The sequence below is a fragment of the Bidens hawaiensis genome, unplaced genomic scaffold (assembly GCF_021521415.1).
Source record: "Bidens hawaiensis isolate Kalapana, Puna unplaced genomic scaffold, B.hawaiensis_p1.1 tig00061634_1, whole genome shotgun sequence".
Classification (NCBI taxonomy): Eukaryota; Viridiplantae; Streptophyta; class Magnoliopsida; order Asterales; family Asteraceae; genus Bidens; species Bidens hawaiensis.
In genome coordinates this window covers 26,310-48,406 of record NW_027501093.1, presented here as the reverse complement: position 1 = coordinate 48,406, position 22,097 = coordinate 26,310, and the positions used below count along the sequence as shown (strand labels likewise).

The following is a 22,097-nucleotide window of genomic DNA, read 5'->3' as shown; positions in this document are numbered from 1 at the left end:
TCGGCAACTTAGGCATATTGGCGGAGCTATCGTTTGGGTGCTAGGTTCGCGCAACACCAATCTTTTCACGTTTTGTTTAGAGTGTAGAGCGCAATATTTTCAAACATTACCTAATCAACTAATCGTTCTATATGCTTATACCACTCGTTATAATGTTGAATAGGAGTACACTATGCTACTCATATACGCCTAGGAGACTTGTATGACTCCATGAAATTGCCAGGCCTAATGTACACGTCTGCAGATTTGTCGGGTTGATAAGGGATATATGAGTCGTATAGACCTATATGATTTGTAAGTCACAAGTGTGACAACAATCTGGTGTGTTGGTGAATAACACCACCCAAAGTAAATAAGATCGTGTATGGACCAGTATGATTAAATAAAAATAAACATAAACATATTTTTTAAGAAAGTACATTTACAAAACAAATTTTCAATGAGAAATGATAAACTCCTATTTTTAGTCTTCAACAACGACGCCTTAAAAGGCAGCATCAACCAAAACAGTACATGTCAACCAAATACAAAAGCATTGAATGGATATCACGAGGAAAACCAAGCAACCTACCCTAACTTTCCTTTTGTAGTGTAGGTAGTAAAGTTATATTTTGTAGTGGCATGTTATTTTATGCAAATGTTTTTGTTCCCATTAATTTAGATAGGTATTCTTAACTAATTAAAAATATAATATCAGTTTTCTATTTAACTAGTATTTTTGACACCCGAGTTCTTGTATGGCAGCGAGAAGAAATAAAGCGATGGAGTAAACTGCCTTTTATTATTTTAATTCGTCGCGTATCACAACGGATCTACTCTACTTCGTCGTGGCAGATAGCCCTGCTTCGTCATCATAAGCTTGCCACTTGACCTGTCAGATCGTGCCATGTGGTGCACTACGTGTCTGTTGACTGTGGGGACCACGTCGCGTATTGCGATGACCAACAACTTGGTTCATCGCGTAGTGCGAATCCAACCTGTTCTGTGATTTTTTGCGAAACCTCCATCGCGTATCGCAATGGATCTCCTTCTGATCTGCCGCGTAGCGTGATTGGTTTTGAAATCCAAATTTTTATTTTTAACCCTTGTTTTTCATGTCTTGTCAAATTTAGTCCAAAATTTTCAAGATGTTACATTCCAATCTTTTGTTCACTAAATTAGTTTGCTAATCACACTACACTTTTCTAGTGTTGATCTTTATGTATTACAAGAACAAGTGTAAAGTATTTTGTGTTTCTTTTCTAGTTGAAAGCAATGTTTTCATAACCGGATCGGTTAGCGAACCAATGGGCTGCCGATTCATCGGTTCAACCGGTCAGATCGGCCGAATAATTTTCCTCAAAAATGGCGGTTTGGGACTAGAAAAAAGTTTTCCAAAAAAAATATGTTCTTTTTCAAAGTAAACCGGTTCAACCGGTCCGGTTTTCCGGTCGAATGATGAACCGGTTCGGACCCGGCCGGTTTTCTGAGAACCGAACGAACTGTATAGAACCATACCAATCGGTGGACCGAATCCTGGTCGGACCGGTTCGATCGGCCGGTCCAATTCAATCTTAACATTGGTTTGAAAGCAATAAAGGTTCTGTTTACATCTTTGACATAACCAGGTTTGACATATGTTTAACTAAATGGACTAACCGGGCTAATCCAAAAACTATTATTTTAACCTGGAAAATAATGCCCCAGTAAATTACTCAAAAATGTTATAGTATAAAGATACGTTGATTAAATCAAATTAAACTTACGTTATAAAGTCGTTAACCTTTACAACAAAATAGTGGTGTGTACGTGAGCAAGCTAAATATAAACATTGGTGGAGTAAAGTAAAAAAAAGTTGGTGGGTCCATCCACACTCAGTACCATCTGGAGGTCTTGTAACTTCATTAGCCCCACCTCATTATTATTACATTCTTTTACTGGTTAACCACGCTTGTGTTTTTGTTTTTTTTTTTGTTTTTTTTTATGTATTTTAACTTTTTATGGTTAAATATATACAATTGAAAACTACAAAAGTGGTTATATTATGAAAAGTTGCATAGTTACCAGTTATGAAGAATATTTTAATTAAGTTTTCATATTAATTACATATCCTTTTAAGTTTTGATAAGTATAACATAACACTGTTATTAAAGCATCGGTAACGAAATATGTCGACTCTCAAAAACTTTTATGTTAAAGAGTGGTTGATCCATACCTACAGACGCATACGAGGGAAGAATGTGATATGGTTAGGAAAATGAAAAAGGTATGCCGATTCATAAAGATATTTAACTCGATATTTTTACCGAGGTGATATTGGTGTTCTAGCTTATGTATTTACTAACTTGCTATGAGTAAAAGTTTTAGCTAAGCTATGTAATTTATGAGAATTAATTTAAATAAAATACAAAAGTAATATAATATAGTTAACCATAAGTATAATAAAGGGCCGGCCCTTGGGGTTGGCTTGGTGGTCGATGGCCACAGGCCCGACACCCCACTACGCCCGAAACAATATGTATATTTTAATGTTTAAATATAATTAAATAATCACTAGCTTGGTCTAGTGACAAATAGGTATTACTTCCGTCTAAGAGGTTGTTGGTTCTAGTCTCACTTGAAATATGTTTAATCCTTTTTTTATATAAAAGTTTTTTACATAACCCAAATTATAACCAAGTAAGTTTATATAAAAATTAAACTATTTAAGCCCAACAAAATACTCATTTTACTTAAGACCCAAAAAAATTTTCGACTTTGACCCAAAAATTTATTTTTCTTTCTCGAAGCCGGTATTAAATATTATCCATGTAAATATGGAAGTTTGGGGTTCAACGAGGGTGTATAAAATTGGTTGTTAAAAAAATAATAAAAATAAATAAATAAGTATAATAATACTTGCTATTTATAAATTAGGTAAATAAAGGTAGTGATGTCCAATCAAATAATGAGAAAATACGTACAAACTCAGGTGTATGAATCTCGTATTCAAACAAAATCTGCACTTGTCACATCATATCATTTACGACTTTCCTAACCTTACGCGTCTCCAACCAATTCAAATTAAAAAAAAAAAGATATCTATAATTTATTTTACATATTGTTATCGATACAACCGGCACTCGATATAACAACCCAAAAAATATCATAACTTCAATAAGACATTGACACATATTAAACTATTTTGAGTTCTTTTTATGTCCAGTTTGAATAGTTTAAAAATAAGTGTGCTTAGTTTAAACCTAGTTTGTAAAAAAAAAGTATGTAAATTGAGAACTAGTATTTGTATACAAAAAAATGGTAATCACTCTTTTCTTACTCATTAAATGGATCATGTTGGTGTAAACCAAGAATACTCATGTGGTGTCCAGTTATATACGTGACACGATTTTTAGATTAATGTGTGACACATTCGTATAAGATTTTCGAGTCTGTATCACGTTCAGCCCGCAAACAACAACCCTAACAAGACATTAATCACAACAAATTTATAACATGAATATGAATGAACTAATTAATAAACAGAAACATCAATGTTTAATATTAAGGCACCCGAAACAAGAAACCCAAAGAATAAACATATCCTACTGATTCCAACTACTCGACCTTGAGATGTGTTCAATGGCTTCACCCCATAACTTCTATTGCACACATCAACTCCAAGCTTCCCACTTTCAAATGCTTGCATGGGATTCAAACACAACTCATTGTTATCACTCAAATCCAAATTCTCACCTAATCTTTTAAAAAAACTAGAATCAAATGGCACCTCTCCACTCAACAAATTCATACTCAAATTCAAGTGGTAAATGCGCGAAAGATTCGCGATACCGAGCGGTATGTTCCCGGTTAACCGGTTGTTTTGCAATGACAATGTGGTTAAGTTCCACAAGTCACAAAAAGTTAACGGAATGTTGCCCGTGTAGTCGGAGTTTGCGAGCCGAAGCTCACGTAGCTTCGTTAGCTGACCTAATTCCACGGGCAGCGTGGTATGCATTGGGTTATTATCCATGATTAAATACTCTAACTGCTTCAAGTCCCATAATCCAACCGGTAGTTTCCCGCCAAACTTATTATTACTCAATGCCATGAAGACTAATGAAGTCAATTTTCCTATGGTGTTTGGAATGCTTCCGGTAAGGGAGTTTGATGTCAAGTCTAGCTTTTGAAGCATGCCAAGCTGCCCGATCGGGTTCGGGACCGAACCGGTGATCGAGTTGTAGCTAAGATCAAGTTCTACTAGATTCTTTAGGTTGCATAGCTGGACCGGTATGGGTCCGGTGAGTTGGTTATAGCTTAAGTCAAGATGAACAAGTGACGATAAGCTCGAGATCTCCCGCGGGACATCACCGGAGATATTGCTTTGTGATAGTGTTAACATTTGAAGAGAAGATAGTGTGGAGAATAATTGAGGAGGAATGGGACCCACAAGACTAGGGTTTGATCTAAGACTTAGTTGTTGCAAAGAAGATGGAGGTGATGATATGGGATTAATATTAATTGTGGTTTTGGTTATGGTGAAACAGTGAAAAAAGAAGATGGATTGAAGGTATGGAAGTTGAAAGACTTGTGGAGGGAAAGTGGCAGTGTTTTTGCAGTTGGGGTTTGGTGGGGTGCCAAAGTTAAGTCTTGTGACATGAAGGTGGGAGTCTTGGACACCGGGTTTGCACTCGATTCCGACCCAAGAGGTTGCGGGTTTACATGGGTTGGGGTAGTCGGTTCGCCATTTTCGGTCGGTGGATAGGGTTTCCATGATGGTGTAGAGGGTTTGGAGCTCGGATGGGTCCATGGTGAGTGGTGGTTGATGGTGAGTTTGGGTGTGGGTGGGGGTGGTGGTGGTGGCATGATGAGGGGTGAATGTTAGAAAGATGAATATGATGAAAGTAAGCATTATTGGTGTTTTTGGTGAAAGTAGTGAAATTGAATCAGAAGAAGTTGGAGTTTGCTTCTAGTGTGGAATTATATCCCATCAAAAGAAGGGTGTCTCTGATCTTGTGAATACAAGGAGAGTGGGTGGTTTTTATATAAGAAAAGGTATGACATGTAATTTAATTTCAAAGGAAACATGTAACGGCTAAAAAATAATATAATATAATGTGTGTATATACTGTTTAATTTCAAGATAAAAGGTCGTGTTTCATTGTTTAAAAAACCATGGAGGAAACACATAGCCTTTATTTTACCAAACATGGTAGGATTATGACATGAGAATGAAGCTATCTTTTGAACACATGGAATGATGTTAGTCATATCCTAAAACATTCATGGAATCCTTAACCAAAGTCATGGTCATTACATCATTTAGAAGAATTTATGGATATCGACAACAATGGAGACCTAGACTACGAAGCTAATGCGTTAAAATAAACGGATATAGATTAAGGACCGATATTCAAGATATAGATTATTGTGTGTGTGTATGTATGTATGTATATATAGGATCAGGATCAGGATCAGGATCAGGATCAGGTGAGAACTTTTTGAAAATTGAGAACTATGAGAACCATTTTGAACAAAAAAAAAGTCAAAAATAAAAAAAAAATCATAAAACAAAAAAAAACATAAAAATAAAAAAGTAAAGAAAAACCAAAATTCTTATTTATCATCCCGGTTTCTAAAAAAAACGTAAAAAAAATTATCGGTTTAGCTATATATATGTATAATATGTACATATATGTACACACATGTTTTTTTTCTGTACACATATGTATAATTTAAAGTAAGTGATAATGTACATATGTGTACATTATGTAACTAGAGATTAAATGAAAGTATATATATGTGTATAGGTATAATAAGAATAAAAAAATCGGTTTTTTTTTACACACATGTTTTTTCCTATATACATATGCATAATTTAAGGTAAATGATAATATACATATGTGTACATTACGTAACTAGAGATTAAATGAAAGTATACATATATGTATAGGTATGATACGAATTAAAAAAAAATCGTTTTTTTTAATGAAACCGGAATGAAATATAAGAATTTTGGTTTTTTTTACTTTTTTAAAATTTTTTCGTTTTTTTTTCTTGTTTTATAATTTTTTAAATATTTTTTAGAGGTTTTTTTTTACTAGTTCAAAATGGTTCTCAAAGTTCTCAATTTGCCAATTGTTCTCTTAGGATCCTTACCATATATATATATATATATATAGGGGAAGGTTCATGTGCATTTTAGTCTTAACATGAGAACGTAGGAAATAATACCAATTTATAAAAAAAACGAGAACGTAAGAAACAATATCAACTACAATATCAATCTACATAAACAATTATTTATAATAACAAAGAAAAAAGCCTAAAACTTAAAACAAAAGAAGCAAAATTAAAAACAAAATAATAACAGCAAATACCAACAAATACTTATATCAGCAAAAGAAGAAATTTAGTAATAACAATAAAATATAAATAAGCAAATACTTATAACGTCTCACAATCGAAAATTAGCAATTATGAACAAAAAATAACAGCAAACACTTATAAAAATAAACCTAATAATAGCAGCAAATTGGTTCTCATTGTTTTCACGTTAAGAATAAAATGTATTTGATCCTGTTTATATATATATATATATATATGATCCAATACAATAATCCTTTATCGTACATTACATACGCGAGGCTGTGGAACGTCGATTTCAATTAGCGATCTAGGGTTCTCCAATCAGAATAGCGAGCAACAACAACGGCGAGCCGGTCTTCGTCCACCGCTGCTCCCATCGATTCCATCCACCTTCACCATCACTGTTCAACGATTCCATCCACTATCCACCGTCGCAGCCAACGACAGTACTGTCGTGAACACTATCTTCTTCCATTACGAGTTGTTCACAGGTCAGTTGATCAAATTGACCAATTGAAATTGTTGAACCTAATTGATCAATTAACCTTGAAATTGAACCAATTAATCATCAATTTGAAGCTTCAATCGATCAATTTTGAGTTTTGAGTGATGGGTTTTAACCTTGAACGTTTAAGATTTTGGCTTGAACGAAAGTTTTTTTGCCTGAACATTTAAGTTTTTTGCCTGAATGTTTAAGTTTTTTGCCTGAACATTTCAACTTTTAACCTTGAACCATTGAACGTTTAAGTTTTGCCTGAACATTTCAACTTTTAACCTTGAACCATTGAACGTTTAAGTTTTTTGCCTGAACGTTTAAGTTTTTGCCTGAACGTTTAAACTTTTAACCTTGAACGTTTTTTTGCCTGAACGTTTAAACTTTTAATCTTGAAACTTTTAGTGTTGGGATTTTGGCTTGAACGTTTTAGTGTTTTTAACCTTGAATGTAGTTCGCGTACGTAATGTACGTTAAGCGATTATTGTACGTTAACCTTCCCCTATATATATATATATATATCAATTTAACACTAACAATTCAGTAAATTGTGAGATATTTGTGATATAGATTGTTGCGATGGGATATTGATAATTTTAGCATCATGCAAAACTTATATACATAGCAATTTAACACTAACAACTCAGTAAATTGTTATACCATTAATAAATTAGCCCTTTACAGCTTTCAAAAACACTAGCAGCTGTAGCAAATAGTAAAGTAGGAATTGATTAAGACTTAAAACACATTAAACACTATCATTTGACAATTAAGACTTAACCCACTTATAGGCTGTAGCAGCAATAAGAAGAAAGACGAATGAAAGAACTAAGAAGAAAGGTATTGATATCAGAATAATCGGTCATATATAGGTCAAATATCGGTCAATATCACCAATATTACCAGTACGTGCCAATATTCTGACCGATATTACACATGGGGACCGATAACCTATACAACACCGATATTGAGTGCATAGATCCTACAAGAGTTGTAGCAAATAGCAGTTCGATAACAAGGCAGCCACTCACGTTACAAATATACATATTTCGTGAAAGAACTTAAAATTTTTGAAGTGGTTTGCCATTTAACTTGAGAAAAGTTTTAAAATCACAACTTATGTCGAAACCAAGAATCAGCTAGGCTAGCTAATGTAATTACTAAAGCAATACCTAGTGGTATATGTTATATTCGTAACAAGCTTGGACCTGATTATATTTATCACACCACAGATGAAGTTATATTTCAAAAAATATGCTGAGCTTTGTGTGAATTATATTTACAGCTATGTATTTAAGCCTAGCATTTGAAGTTAACTTATTTATTGCTCATGACAATTCAATTGGAGTTTTTAGCTTCAAAAGGTAAGAATACAAAGCAAATTTTTTAAGAAAATGATAGATACATAGTTATACCAAAAAGACAATACATTAGACAGAGACCCATAATTCAGGCCACTGTGTGTTTTTGGCTTCTGGTTACATAAACTATTGAAAAATAAGTAAACTTTTGCAATAAAGTAACACCACACCTATCTCAGGAGTTCCAAGCCATATTTGCAGTTGTAGATAAGAAAAACCAAACCAATTTCCACCCAACGTATCACCCAAAATGCCACTTTAGCAAACAAACACTAATTGAACATGCGGAGGAAATTGCTGGCGTACGCCATTGGCTTCACATCAGGGTGCGGCTGAACATTTAAAAATATATATATTTATTTACTAAAGAGTTTAAAAAATATCAATATAGAAAATGCAGAAACAGAAGCAATGTGATTGTAAAAAGAACTAACCACTGCTGAAAATGTGACAATCTTGGGCTCCATGGTGGGCGCTTCAAATCGGATGAAAGCCCCCTTGTTTCCCATCTGCATCACCCAAAAAAAAAAAATTAAAACACAATCATAAAAGAGTTGCAACAAAACTACACAAAACATAAAGACCAACAATATTAAATTACCTGGTCACAGTAGTTTGGAGCTGAAAAAACAGTGATGAGTTTACCATCATGTTCAATTTCGTACCCTTCATCTTTGACCTCATGAGACCGCACAACTAAATCTGTAAATTAAATCACGAGAATTAGTGAGAATGCATCCCTAATTTCAAGAAAACAACTTTCTTCTTTTCAGGAAACATAAATGTTACCTAAACTGTTATCCTTCAAAAACCTTTTTGTTACATCTCCACCAAAAGAAAGACCTACACCACGCTTGCTCGGTCCTCTACCAGGATTAGGCTGAGGATCACTCCATAATATCTCACACATCAACCCTGAAACCAAAGTTTAATAAAACATATTTAAAATTTATTCACAAAATAAAAACATAAACTCACAAAGTAGACAAAATACCTTCCTCTGGGGGCTCGCAAAACCGATTAATTGCTCTGATGTCAGAGAGCTTAACTCCATCAGTGCTAAAAAGTCCACCATGAACAACAAATATCTTCTCGTTTATAACATGAGCTAACGGTAAATGACAGAAAACTTCTGCAAATAGCTCCACAAACTTATCACTCAATTTAGATCGCACCTCACCCTCAAACCCATAAATCTTGTTCATGCTTTTACTCTCATGATTACCACGTGAAAGATGTATAGCTGGAACAAATAAAGAAATTAAACCAAGTAATGAAAATAGAAAAATTGTAATAACAGCTAAAGAGTAAGCACAGATAAAGATTTAGCCTTATTACCTGATGGAGACATACACTTGAATGCAAACAATGTTAGTATAACCTCCACAGAAAACGATCCACGGTCAACAAAGTCACCATTAAACAAATAGGGATTTTCTTCTGAAGGAAGACCATTGAGCTCAAAGATATTTAAAAGATCATAAAACTGCATCCATACAAAGCTGATAAATAGAAAACAACAAAAAAAAATGATAATAAAGTTATATTCTTTAAATTACCTGACCGTGCACATCACCACAAACAGTGAAGTGCTTTCCATCTGGAACGTTTATGTCAACTAGGGATGGCAAGGCCATCAAGATTTCTCGTGTCTTTAGAACAATCTCAAAGGCATATCTATGACACAAAGAATACTGTTAGAAAAAGTTGATTATAGTGATAAATATAATATAAATAATAATACCGTTTATGTAACATCTTCTGATTCTTAAAGTCATCCAACATTTTCTTCACAAAATCTAAAGTTACTACATCTCCCTCTATTCTCGGACCAGTATATTGTGGCTCCACATCTAGTTAAAATAAAACAATGAAAAAGACACTATCAGAATAAGATTTATAGCACGTGTTTTAAGGGTTGTAATCATTCAGTTAATACACCAAAATGCACATAAGAAAGTTATACATATTACACAGATCAATTTTAACACAACTCCTTATTCTTAACTTATTAACAGTTAGTAACTTTTTCATGGTCTAATAGCTTCTACTACACAATTTAACTAGTTGTGTGATTTCTTAATGTTTTTACTAAGTTCAAACCTATATTTAGTATTGACTCTATGTTAAGAAACCACCAGTGTAACCACCCAACCAACCAGTCTTCTTGTTGACCACCAAAAACATTGCCAGTGCTGCAGATGCGACCACGGTGGCTACAATGGGGCCCGCCACCATCATTAGTACAGCCACTAATGCTACTGCCATAGATGCAGCAGTAACCAGAGGGGAACGATATGATGAGTCTGTGCCCGTCCCTAAAATGATAAAAATAGGGATACTGTAAATTTCCTATTATTGTGCTTTGAATTAAAAGGTTTATATATCACAATTTATTCAGTGGGATTAATTATGATAAACTTATGAAGTATTGTATTGTCAAATTGATTTTTTTTAATATTTCAATTTGACAATACAATACTTCATAAGTTTATCATAATTAATCCCACTGAATAAATTGTGATATATAAACCTTTTAATTTCACTTTTTTTTTTTAATATTTTAGCCCTGCTTGCGGTGCGCACATATGATGTATATATGTGTGAACCCTCGGGTGGGCAAAAGTGAAATTGCACTAATTTTGACGTTATTTTACTAATCTCGTGAAAATAACGTTAAAAGTGACGGACGGTTAATCAGGCATCATGTAGTGGCGTTGATAGCTGAAAGATAAGGGTACATGCACCGATCAGCTGGTGTCCCGATGATTGAGTGCTATGTGCCTTATGTCCAAGGCTTGATGCAAAACTACTATCGAGCCGGGGGTCTCACCGGAAGCAGCCTCTCTATCCCTATGGGGTAGAGGTAAGGCTGCCTACATCTTACCCTCCTCAGACCCTACCATAGCTTTGCTATTGGTGGGATATACTGAGTACGATGATGATGATGATGATATTTTTTTTAATATTTAAACTTTTTTATGAGGGGTCAAATAGACGCATTCAAGTTTTAGACATTTAGATTATTTAACTTTCTAACAATCGACCCCAAACCCAAAGGATAAACTGTAACATCAGCAAGAATCAAGAAAATTGATAACAATCAGTAATTTTCTATTTGCCATTAATAAATACCTTCACTTTGCAAATAAGTATGCTATTTGCAACAACCTAAAAAAAATGTTAATAATAGCAAAAGAAAGAAGGAAAGAACGAAAAATGCAATATTAATGTCAGATGCATCAACAAGGGTAGAATGTAAACACAGTTACTAATCTTCTGAAGGCCTATACTTCTACAGAAAGCAACTACTCGTTTGTTAAAAAAAGAACTTTGAAATAAGAAACGCTTAATACTTGTAAAGAAGATGGTTGTAGTGAAAGTAATGTTTATTACTTGAAGGTGTGTGAAATACATAAACAACTACATCTATTTATACACAAATAAACCCTAGCTATCAACCCATAAAAGGCCCATGGGCTTTAGCCAACTATATGGGCTAAAACCCTAATTATAACTAAATACAACTAACACTCCTCCTCAAGTTGGAGCATAGATGTTAATCATGCCCAACTTGTTACAAATAAAATCTATCTGAGCTTTCCGGAGCGGTTTAGTTAGAATGTCTGCTAGCTGAAAATTTGTCTTCACATGAACTGGTTGAATGGAAGGAGGATCAGTTTGTGTGCCTACTACTCGATCTCTGATAAGGTGGCAGTCGACCTCAATATGTTTTGTCCTCTCATGAAATACTTGATTCTTGGCTATGTGAATGGCTGACTGACTATCACAATATAACCTCATCAAGTCATCAGAAACAACCCCGAGCTCTCTGAGAAGACGACGAACCCATGTCATCTCTGATGTTACATCTGCCATGGCTCTATACTCCGATTCGGCACTCGACCGGGAAACCGTGTGTTGCTTCTTACTCTTCCATGATACAAGATTTCCTCCAACAAACACACAATATCCGGTGGTAGATCGTCGAGAAATCGGACAACCTGCCCAATCTGCATCTGAGAACCCTGATATCCGACCATCTCCTTCTTCCGTGAAGGCACCTACACGACAATGACCCTGATCAGAGTATAATATACCCAAGCCAGGTGAGGTCTTAAGATATCTTAAGACACGAATGGCAGCATCCCAGTGACCGGTGTATGGTGTAGCCATAAATTGGCTCAGAACACTGACAGTATAGGAGATATCCGGTCGTGTGACGGTTAAATAATTAAGTTTACCAACCAACCGTCTGTATCGCTCAGGATCTTTCATTGGATCTCCTTCCTTTGGGAGGAGTTTTTTTGTAGGAAGCATGGGGGTATCAACAGGTTTACAACCCAGTAAGCCACATTCAGTTAACATATCAAGAACATACTTTCGTTGGGAGAGAAGTATTCCTTGTGGAGAGCGGGATACTTCTATGACAAGGAAATACCTCAATCGACCTAAGTCGCTGACCTGAAACTGAGACTGAAGAAACTGCTTGAGTTCGATAATCCCGACCTCGTCATCACCTGTGATTATAATGTCATCCACAAACAACTACGATAATCCTCTTTCCTTTCTGGTGTCTAAAGAAGACAGAGTGATTGTAGGCACTCCGAGTTATCCCAAACTGTCCCATAACACTAGAGAATCGACCAAACCATGCCCTGGGAGACTGTTTAAGACCATATAGAGAACAACGTAGTCTACAAACTTTCGAGGCCTCCTCCTCAACAACGAACCCTGGGGGCTGCTCCATATATACCTCCTCCTCAAGAACACCATTAAGAAAGGCGTACTTGACATCAAGCTGATGGAGCGGCCAATGATTAATGGCAGCAAGAGCGATACAAATACGGACAGATGACATTTTGGCAACCGGAGAGAAGGTTTCATCGTAATCAATGCCATATGCCTGAGAATACCCTTTTGCAACCAACCGAGCCTTTAAGCGGTGTAAGGAGCCATCCGGGTGTAGTTTAACCGTAAACACCCAACGACAACCAACAATACGCTTCCCTTTAGGAAGTGTTTCAAGATCCCATGTATGATTGGACTTTAGAGCCCCAATTTCATCTTCCATAGCCTGTCTCCATCCTGGGTGAGCGAGAGCGCTCGTCACATTCTTGGGAATCGGGTAGGAATCAAGGATAGTGGTGTACGCATGAGATTCAGGAGATAGGTGGGTGTAGGCAACATAGTCCTGAATTGGGTAACGAGTACATTTCCGGGGTTCCTTGCGAAAGGAAATAGGTATATCGGGAAGTGGGGCACCAGGAGGATCATAAACGGGTGTATCAGAGGTTGTGGATCGGGTAAGGATGTATTAGTGAGAGGTGTGGATTGCTCAGATGTAGACGGAGTATCGGAGGGTATTTCGGGGTCGTGGCCAGGGTGTGAATCAAGAGTCGCTGATGTTTGACCCCTACCCCGCCTAGCATATGTGAAAAGCAGTAGCGGAGATTCTGTCGGTGGGTCAGAATCAGTAGAGATTGGATCGGTAGAAGGAATTGACACAGGAATGGTGGGGATGAAGGGAGATGTGGGTATATCGAGGTCGGGAAACGGGTCAGAAACAGGAGTGGAATACTCGAGAAAGTAAGGAGACTCGTGAAAAGTGACATCGGCACTGGTAAAGTATCGGTGAAGTGATGGGCTATAGCATCGACACCCTTTTTGAACCCGTGAGTACCAAGAAAGACACAACAAATGGCTCGGGGATCAAGTTTGATGGTTTTTGGACTATGGTCATGAACATAGGCGACGCAACCAAATACTTTAGGTGCGAGAGGAAATGGATCATCGTTGGGAAATAGTACAGAAAACGGTGTTTTACCATGAAGAACGGTTGAGGGCATGCGGTTAATCAGATATGTGGCAGTGAGAACGACATCTCCCCAAAAACGATGAGGAACACGTGATTGGATCATGATTGTGCGAGCAACATCCAATATGTGACGATTTTTGCGTTCGGACACACCATTTTGTTGAGATGTATAAGCACACGATGATTCATGAATAATGCCGTTGGTTTTTAAGTATGAAGAAAAGTCGGTGGAAAAATATTCTTTAGCATTATCAGATCGAAAAGTTTTAATGGTGGTGTTAAATTGGTTCTGAACATAAGCATTAAATTCTCGAAATATGGAAAATACCTCACTACGAGATTTCAACAAATAAACCCAAGTAGTGCGAGAATAGTCATCAATAAAGGTAATAAAATATTCAAAACCCAACGTAGATTTGATAGGGCAAGGACCCCATACATCAGAATGCAACAGTTCAAAACAAGAACTGACTCGATTGGGCACCCTATGGGGATAGGGACGCCTGGTATGTTTACCAAGTTGACACGACTCACAATGAAAATTAAAAGACGAAAGTGGTAAATCTGGTCGCATTTGCCTCAGAACCGCTGTAGAGGGATGACCTAACCGACAGTGAGCCTCCCTGACAGCGGAATCACATAAGTTTGCTACAGGATGCGAAAACGGGGATATACGATAGAGACCTCCTGATTCAAAACCAGTACCAATTACCCGGTTTGTTCCTAGTTCATGAAAAACGCAGTGAGTTGGGTAAAAGGTCACAGAACAGTTGTTTTGTTTGGTAATCTGACTCACTGAACAAAGACTGGTAGGAAATTTAGGAACAAATAGGATAGAAGACAGTTTTAGGTTTTCCGAGTTACTGATGTATCCTATGCCGAGAACGGGACATGAAGATCCATCGGCAAGACGTACCGGTGCATGGGAAACATTTTGAAGACTAGAAAAAATACCCCGATTCCCAGTCATGTGATGTGTGGCTCCAGAATCAATCACCCATGATAAGTCAAGGCTAGAAGGTTTACCTGAATGTGCCGAGCTGGTTTGAGGATGAGGCAACTGGGAGGTAAGAAACCGTTTAATAAGATCATGCTCCTCTTTAGTAAATGTATACATGTATGTATTTTCGCCCATAGTGATACACGAAACTGAAAATTGACTGTGAACAGTAACAAGTGCGGGTGGAGGGCAGGAACAGATTCCAGCGTAAACAGTTAATCGTCGTGAACAGTTAATCCAGGCAGCGAACAGTAACTTTCCGGCAGCGAACAGAAATTCCGGCAAACGAACAATAACTTCCGGCAGTGAACAGTGACTTCCGTCGTGAACAGTAATTTCTGGCATGAACAGTGATTTCCGCGTGAACAGTACTCCGGGTGAACAGTGATTCTGCGTGAACAGTATTCCGATGAACAGTGATTCCGCGTGAACAGTGCTCGTCGGTGAACAGTACTTTCACGGTCGGAAAAAAAAAGATTTCGTGACAGGACAGAACAACAAGGCAGGGGCTTGTTTCAGATCTGAAGGCTGCTGGTGACGGCTTGTCAGACTCGGGTTCGGGTCAGATCGCGGCTAGGGTTTGGATCGAGAGTCGTAGCTCTGATACCATGTAAAGAAGATGGTTGTAGTGAAAGTAATGTTTATTACTTGAAGGTGTGTGAAATACATAAACAATTACATCTATTTATACACAAATAAACCCTAGCTATCAACCCATAAAAGGCCCATGGGCTTTAGCCAACTATATGGGCTAAAACCCTAATTATAACTAAATACAACTAACAATACTAAAAAAAACTGCAAACCACTAAAACAGATCAGCAAACAACAATTATTACCTATGGTACGAACGTCGATGGACTCAGCTACTGAGACTTGTTTAGAAGTAGGTACCGAAATCGCTTCTTCAAACTTGAGCTTCATAACAGCCTTTTCACATTCCTTTAACTTTTTAGAAGCATCTGGATCATTTGGACATATTCTTTTCACCTAGTTTCATATTAAAGGTTTACAGTTAGTTGCCAACTGAAAGCACTTTCTACACAAAATAAACGGGTACACAATGTCCTAAACCTAGGCAATAAAATAAACTGATGATGTTTAGCATTTTCCTAACAAATTAGTACTAGATTACTATCAAGTGTGTTAAGCCAGCACTTACAATAGAAAAGTAAAAGAATAATATAAAGATTATGTAATTGATCATTTATATTGAACAATAACATAAAACTTGAGAATAAACACTCTTCTAAATAAAGATTTAACGTAAAGCATTTTACAAGATTCATCTACATTTAAAAGTGTAAAATACCCAAGAAAACACCAAGTGACCAGCACAAGCATAGTGTAAAGCATTTGGACCCCACCATTCCTTGGTTACTACCTGGGCCTTAACGCCCTGGGGCGGTGTTAAAGCCCCGTTACCACACCACATCACTTTTGTCAGCCCTGCTGAAGCCTCACAGCAAGTACCCTTATAGTGTTCTCCGTATTATTCAAATAACTTAAATATAACACAAACCTGTTGGAAATCCTTGAGTGCTTCTTTAAACTTCCCCATCGCAAGGTACGCAGCACCGCGCCGATAATAACCCTAAAACCACCAAAAACCTCATCAAAACATAAACCCTAACATATCCAATCAACAACAAACACAAATCAACATGCCTTAGAATACTTAGGATCAATCTCAATAGCCTTAGACGCATCCTGAATCGCACTACCGTATTCCTCCAACTTAGCATGAGCAAACGCACGATTCGCCCAATACACGGCATTCTCACCGTTCAATTCAATCGCCTTTGTGTACAAATCAATCGCTTGTGAAAACTTATTAGCTGCAAAACACGAGTAATTGAGCACACATGTAACAACTGCACTGTACTGTATGTATCGATCGATGCAACGTACCTTTAAAAGCTTCATTAGCTTGTTGTTTGATTTCTTCGGCCTGTGAAGCCATTGATGGCATAATACGTCGGCGGTTAATGAGTATGAGCTTGATTGATTGTGGTTTAGGGCTACAGCTAACGGTGTGTTAGTGCATGCCAAGTGTTCCGTTAAGACCGTTGTTTGGATGCGGAGTGTGGTTGCCTAGATGAGATGGGATGAGATGGATGGTTCTTCCGGCGCCTCTTTCATATCATTGATTTCTGGAAACCTTTTAGTTTTACTCCCTTGTAATATTATGTAGTTACCCTCGATTTAATAAAATGCATAGTTGCGACCGGTGTTGTAAAAATCGACCTAGGCGCCTCGATTTTGGCTAAGCAAAGACTTTAGCGGCCAAAATCGGTTCTATTTGGATTAAATCGGTCTAAATCGTCCAGCTCGGCCCAGTATATCCATAAGAATTTTCGGTGAAATCTGATCAAACAAAATTGGCCCAACTAAACTTTTTAACCTAGATGACTAGACCAGAATCCTTTAAGTACTTGATTTGCTATGTTAAAGGTTAAATGTTTGAACTTTGAACTGTAATAAGTATTATATTAATATTGATGTGCATATAACACTAAATAATTAAAAGATTACATATAAAAATTCCAATCCGATTGATCCTATGCAATACATAACCGTCTGATTAGCGTCTAGCAACTTCTGCAACACTGGATGTGACCAAGAATAGCAAATGACTATGCATGTGATATACTGATATTTGATACGATAATGTCTAAAAGTTGTTTTAGGTTTTGAGTTTGTTTGATTATAAAAATTTTGAATTTGTGTTAGGCACTTTTTCGGTTCCGACCCTAATGCTTATTGATCTAAGCATGGGCTTGAGGCCACAAATTTATTATGGCCCCGTATTTTTAGAGCAAAACTAATTTTAGTTAGTTACTGCCAAAATTTATTCATTAAAGAATTATGTTTGGTGCGTCAGAAAAAGATTATCAAAACAATTTAATTATTTGATTCCCCACATCTAACTCCATGAATACCTTTGGCAGGTAGTACCAACCTGGTAGTACTAGGGGTGAGCAGGAAACCGAATTAACCGAACGGAAACCGAATTAACCGAAAAAACCAAACCGAAGCATTAACTGACGGTTTATTTTTTGTTTTTTTTGAAAAACCGAATTTTTGGTTTCGGTTCAGTTTTCCAGTTTTAAAAAACCGAAAAAAACCAAACCGAACCGATATGTGTTTTTACTTAAATATTAATACAATTGTATGTGTTTTTTAGATGTTATGACTGAAAACAAAACACCAAAAGGATCTACCGTTGATGGTGATGAAGATTATGAAGATGATGAAGATTGGGAGTAAACTTTGAAGATGAAGAATGAAGATTGTAATAAAACTTTTAATGTTTTTTATTAAGAACTTCGTTGAATTTTAAACTCTAGTACTCTTGCAAGTTTGTATTCGTTTGGTTCCATGTAACAAATGCCTATTTTTGCGTTTGGATCTAATATGCATATTCATTTTTTTGAATTTTTCTTGCAATGTCTACACACACCAAAAAAAACCGATTATAACCGAACCGAAAAAACCGAAAAACCAAAAACCGATCGTTTGTGTACTTGAAAAACCGACTTTTCGGTTTCAGTTTCACCTAAAAACCGAACCGAACCGTGCCCAGCTCTACCTGGTAGACTAGAATAGTGAATTCATGAAGAATTGGCTCCTTGCCGAACTTTCGTATGAGCACATAAAAGTTTGGAGTAAAACTTTGGGATGAAAGAGAAAATTAGAATTTTGATTACTCATGCGCGATCTAATTTCTAAAAACATGTGTATTAGTTTGATAGATTTTGTTGGAGAAAAAAAATGAAATTACAACTAATCTTTAATTGGTTTAATATCAAACTACATGGGTTCCGTATCTAAGGTTAGATGCTTTACAACCCTATATTCACTTTCACGTTCATGATATGCAGATAAGCGATATATCTGCTAAAAAAAGAAACTTAAGAGACTTGAAGGCGTAAAAGTTGGAAACAATTAAGCAATTGACGTGGCACATGGTTATACGAAACTATCTCTAACGTCTCTAGATTTCAAATAGTCAATCTTAGAAAGCCACAATGGCAATTCTTCATCTTTTTATACGACCAAGAGTGTATTCCTTGCTATTGCGATTTGTGAACTATATTACGTGTAACGTGGTCCTTTTGAAATTGCCGATTGCGATTTGAATTTGGATATGACATTTTTTGATTTTGGGTTTGCTGAATGTAGTGTGTTTATACTCTACGATTCACCAAGTGACCGAGGTCTACGAGTGTTCTTTTAAATACTGGATTTGCACCTCGATTTGGATCTGCCCAATTTAGATATAATACTTAAGGTTAGTAATTTTCTTATTAGTTTATTACTTTATAATATGTTAATCTACCAATTTTTACACTACAAACTTTTCCCTAATTTTGCCTAACTTATAATCTCTTAGAATCAATAAAGCTAGAAAGGTAAATTTTATGTAAACATTTTCTTTATAAACACAAGATATAACTTATAATTTTTTTTTTAATTACTTCGTCAACGTCGGTCCCAAAGCCCGAGTTAAAGAAGGAAAGTTTATATGATTTTTTTTTTCAAAAAGCTCCCAACTTGATAGTTAGCTTGAGGCCTCCGAAAACCTTAGGCCGTCACTGCACTTTGTTTACAAGTTAGAGATGTGAATGGGATATTTAAACGTCAAGAAAGTGGCAGAGTAGACATGATCTAAGATATTTGTCTAAGATATTAGAAAGGAAGGTAAAGTTTCATGTGAGGCTAATCGTAATGCACACACGGTTACACGTTATGCATGCCCGCTATGTGTTTTCGAGATTGTATGCAAAAGTTATCTGACCATTCAATGACATAGAGTTTGTTTTTAATAAAACTAGTAATCATACCCGCGCGTTGCCGCGGGCCGAGTTGATGATATGTTTATGGTCTTTCATCTTTTAGTGTAGGCAAACTGTTGATAAAATAGAAGTATGTGGCTTTTAGAAGTGCAGCCATATTCATTTTTTATACAATAACTAATTCACTGCAGATGAAGTAGTTGGTTTTCGGCGAGTCAACGTTAGGAAAACCAAACAAAAGGACTAAACGCATACACAAAGCTGCTAAAAAGTAAACCACAAAACACACTAACGAAAAGTGAATCAGTATGTAACTCACCGAAGTTAAATAAAATTGTCCAAACAAACACCTTTTAGTCTTAACTATCACAGCCAACATGTACACTAAACCAAAAATAACCATAACACTATACATAAACACCCATAACAAAATTTGGCTCAAAGGATGCAGAACATGGTCACCCTGACAACCGAGCAAAGGAATAATGAAACAGTTTTATCAGCTATAAAAGAATCTCTCCAATATCATTTTTATAAAACTCACTACTTTCTTAAAACTGCCTGTTTCAACCCACACCGCCTTTCTGCTTGGAACCTGTTTTTTCAAAATGGGATTTCGTTAAATGTCTAAAATACCCTTGTAGATTCTGTAGGAAACCGTTCGCGTATAAAAATAAAACACTTTTAATAAAATGATTACAATACAAGGAATCAAACCTATCTAGGAAAGCAAGTAAATTACAATACGAATTACATCGGAAAAAATCAAAATTACAATACAATTGAAATAAAATAATGCAAGAAAGTGTAGAAGAAGAATGGTGTCGTAGTCTTTGTGGTTGAGGATCGTGTTTTACACGGGGCCCTTAAAACAAATTCCGGGTCTCTCCCCATTTTGTTTCCCAGGGTACAACGGCCTAAGCAATATGTACTGTCGGGGAGGGCTCTAGCACCCGAATAGTACCTTAAAGAACATGATGAAGATGATCAAGAATGTTGGAATTTTTTAAGGAGAAAGTTGGAGAAAACACAAGAGAGAATGTGTTAATTTTGTGTTTTTTGTGTGTCTACAACCAAGGAGCTCCCTTGGTATTTATACTAGTAGAAAGTTGAAACCATTCAACCATCATTAACCAAAACTTTAATTTTTTGACTAAATTAAAGGAACCATTAACCAAAACTTTAATTTTTTTGACCAAATTAAAGGACATTTTAATGGCTTTGACTAATTGACTAACAACCTTGAATAAAATAATTCAAAGTTTAAACACATATATATTTTTTTTCACAAAAATTTTCCAACAATCCCCCACATGTGAAAACAAAACTTTTCATTTCCACATATTTTCCAACATCCCCCACATGTGAAAACAAAACTCATTCATTTTCACATTGAGATCAATCCATACATGCAAGTTTCATACATGCAAGTTTCTTAGATTCAATTCAACGGTTGAGCATTGCAGGATAGGTAGGTGTTACCCTTTGAACCTTTCTTTGTGAAGCATACTTAGTCTCCTAGCGGTGTGTAGACACGATGTCTTTGAACATACCCCCATTTATGTAGACGACAATACACTTCACACAATACTCTCCCTGGTCTGTCCAACCCCTCACTGTCGTGTCCTATTATGGTCCTGGAACACTAGCCTGGTTCTGCGAGAGCTCTAGGATTTTTGCCCCAAAATCCATTCGAACCGACCCTAGTTCTCTCTCACATAGGTGATTCTCGCTCGAATCATTAAAAGCAATAGGTTTGTTGGTTTTCACAAATCATTAACCTTTATTATGCTTATCCTTACAACTTGTGTCACTGATTGGAATGGACTAGGACGCGCGCACACGCAAAGCCCTTTACTTTGGTTTGGGGGTACTCCCCCATAGTGACCACCCTTAGTTTCATGATTAAGTTATCCTATTGAACCTAGATCTTGGGATCTCCAGTCAACTAGATTAGGTTTCCCTCATGTCCCCTTTTCCTATGGGCTTTAGTCCCATTCCTTTTGACGACTTGTTAACTAACTCTTTGCTTAAGCCTTTTGTTAACGGGTCTGCAATGTTATCTTTTAACTTCACATAGTCAATCGTGATAACACCCGTTGTAAGTAGTTGTCGTACAGTGTTATGTCTACGTCGAATATGCCTTGATTTGCTATTGTACATCACGCTATGGGCTCTACCAATCGCTGATTGACTGTCACAATGTATGCAAATAGCCGACAAAGGCTTTGGCCATATTGGAATATCTTCCATAAATTGACGTAGCCATTCCGCCTCTTCACCACATTTATCTAAGGCG

General features: G+C 36.4%; 2 protein-coding genes across 2 annotated transcripts; both read right to left on the bottom strand.

The window, feature by feature from the left end:
* Nucleotides 1-3,427: 3,427 nt before the first annotated feature.
* On the bottom strand, nucleotides 3,428-4,870 carry LOC143603440 (uncharacterized). Its single transcript, XM_077080226.1, has one exon. The coding sequence runs from the start codon at nucleotides 4,868-4,870 to the stop codon at nucleotides 3,494-3,496; it is 1,377 nt and encodes a 458-aa protein (XP_076936341.1). The 3' UTR covers nucleotides 3,428-3,493.
* A 3,300-nt stretch (nucleotides 4,871-8,170) lies between these two features.
* Nucleotides 8,171-16,976, bottom strand: LOC143603439 (serine/threonine-protein phosphatase 5-like). The gene is made up of 12 exons (XM_077080225.1): nucleotides 16,911-16,976; nucleotides 16,668-16,837; nucleotides 16,522-16,593; nucleotides 15,839-15,989; nucleotides 9,926-10,034; nucleotides 9,741-9,858; nucleotides 9,520-9,667; nucleotides 9,176-9,424; nucleotides 8,971-9,096; nucleotides 8,783-8,883; nucleotides 8,616-8,690; nucleotides 8,171-8,513 (listed from the first exon to the last, which is right to left on the bottom strand). The coding sequence occupies exons 1-12, from the start codon at nucleotides 16,969-16,971 to the stop codon at nucleotides 8,454-8,456; spliced, it is 1,440 nt and encodes a 479-aa protein (XP_076936340.1). The 5' UTR covers nucleotides 16,972-16,976; the 3' UTR covers nucleotides 8,171-8,453.
* Nucleotides 16,977-22,097: the final 5,121 nt, after the last annotated feature.

Coding starts and splice junctions, on each gene's coding strand:
- LOC143603439 (XM_077080225.1), bottom strand. CDS start 16,971: ATGCCATCAATGGCTTCACAGGCCGAAGAAATCAAACAACAAGCTAAT. Junction 9,425..9,519: donor CAAGTGTATGTCTCCATCAG/GTAATAAGGCTA, acceptor TATTTGTTCCAG/CTATACATCTTTCACGTGGT. Junction 9,097..9,175: donor TTGCGAGCCCCCAGAGGAAG/GTATTTTGTCTA, acceptor CTTTGGTTTCAG/GGTTGATGTGTGAGATATTA.
- LOC143603440 (XM_077080226.1), bottom strand. CDS start 4,870: ATGCTTACTTTCATCATATTCATCTTTCTAACATTCACCCCTCATCAT.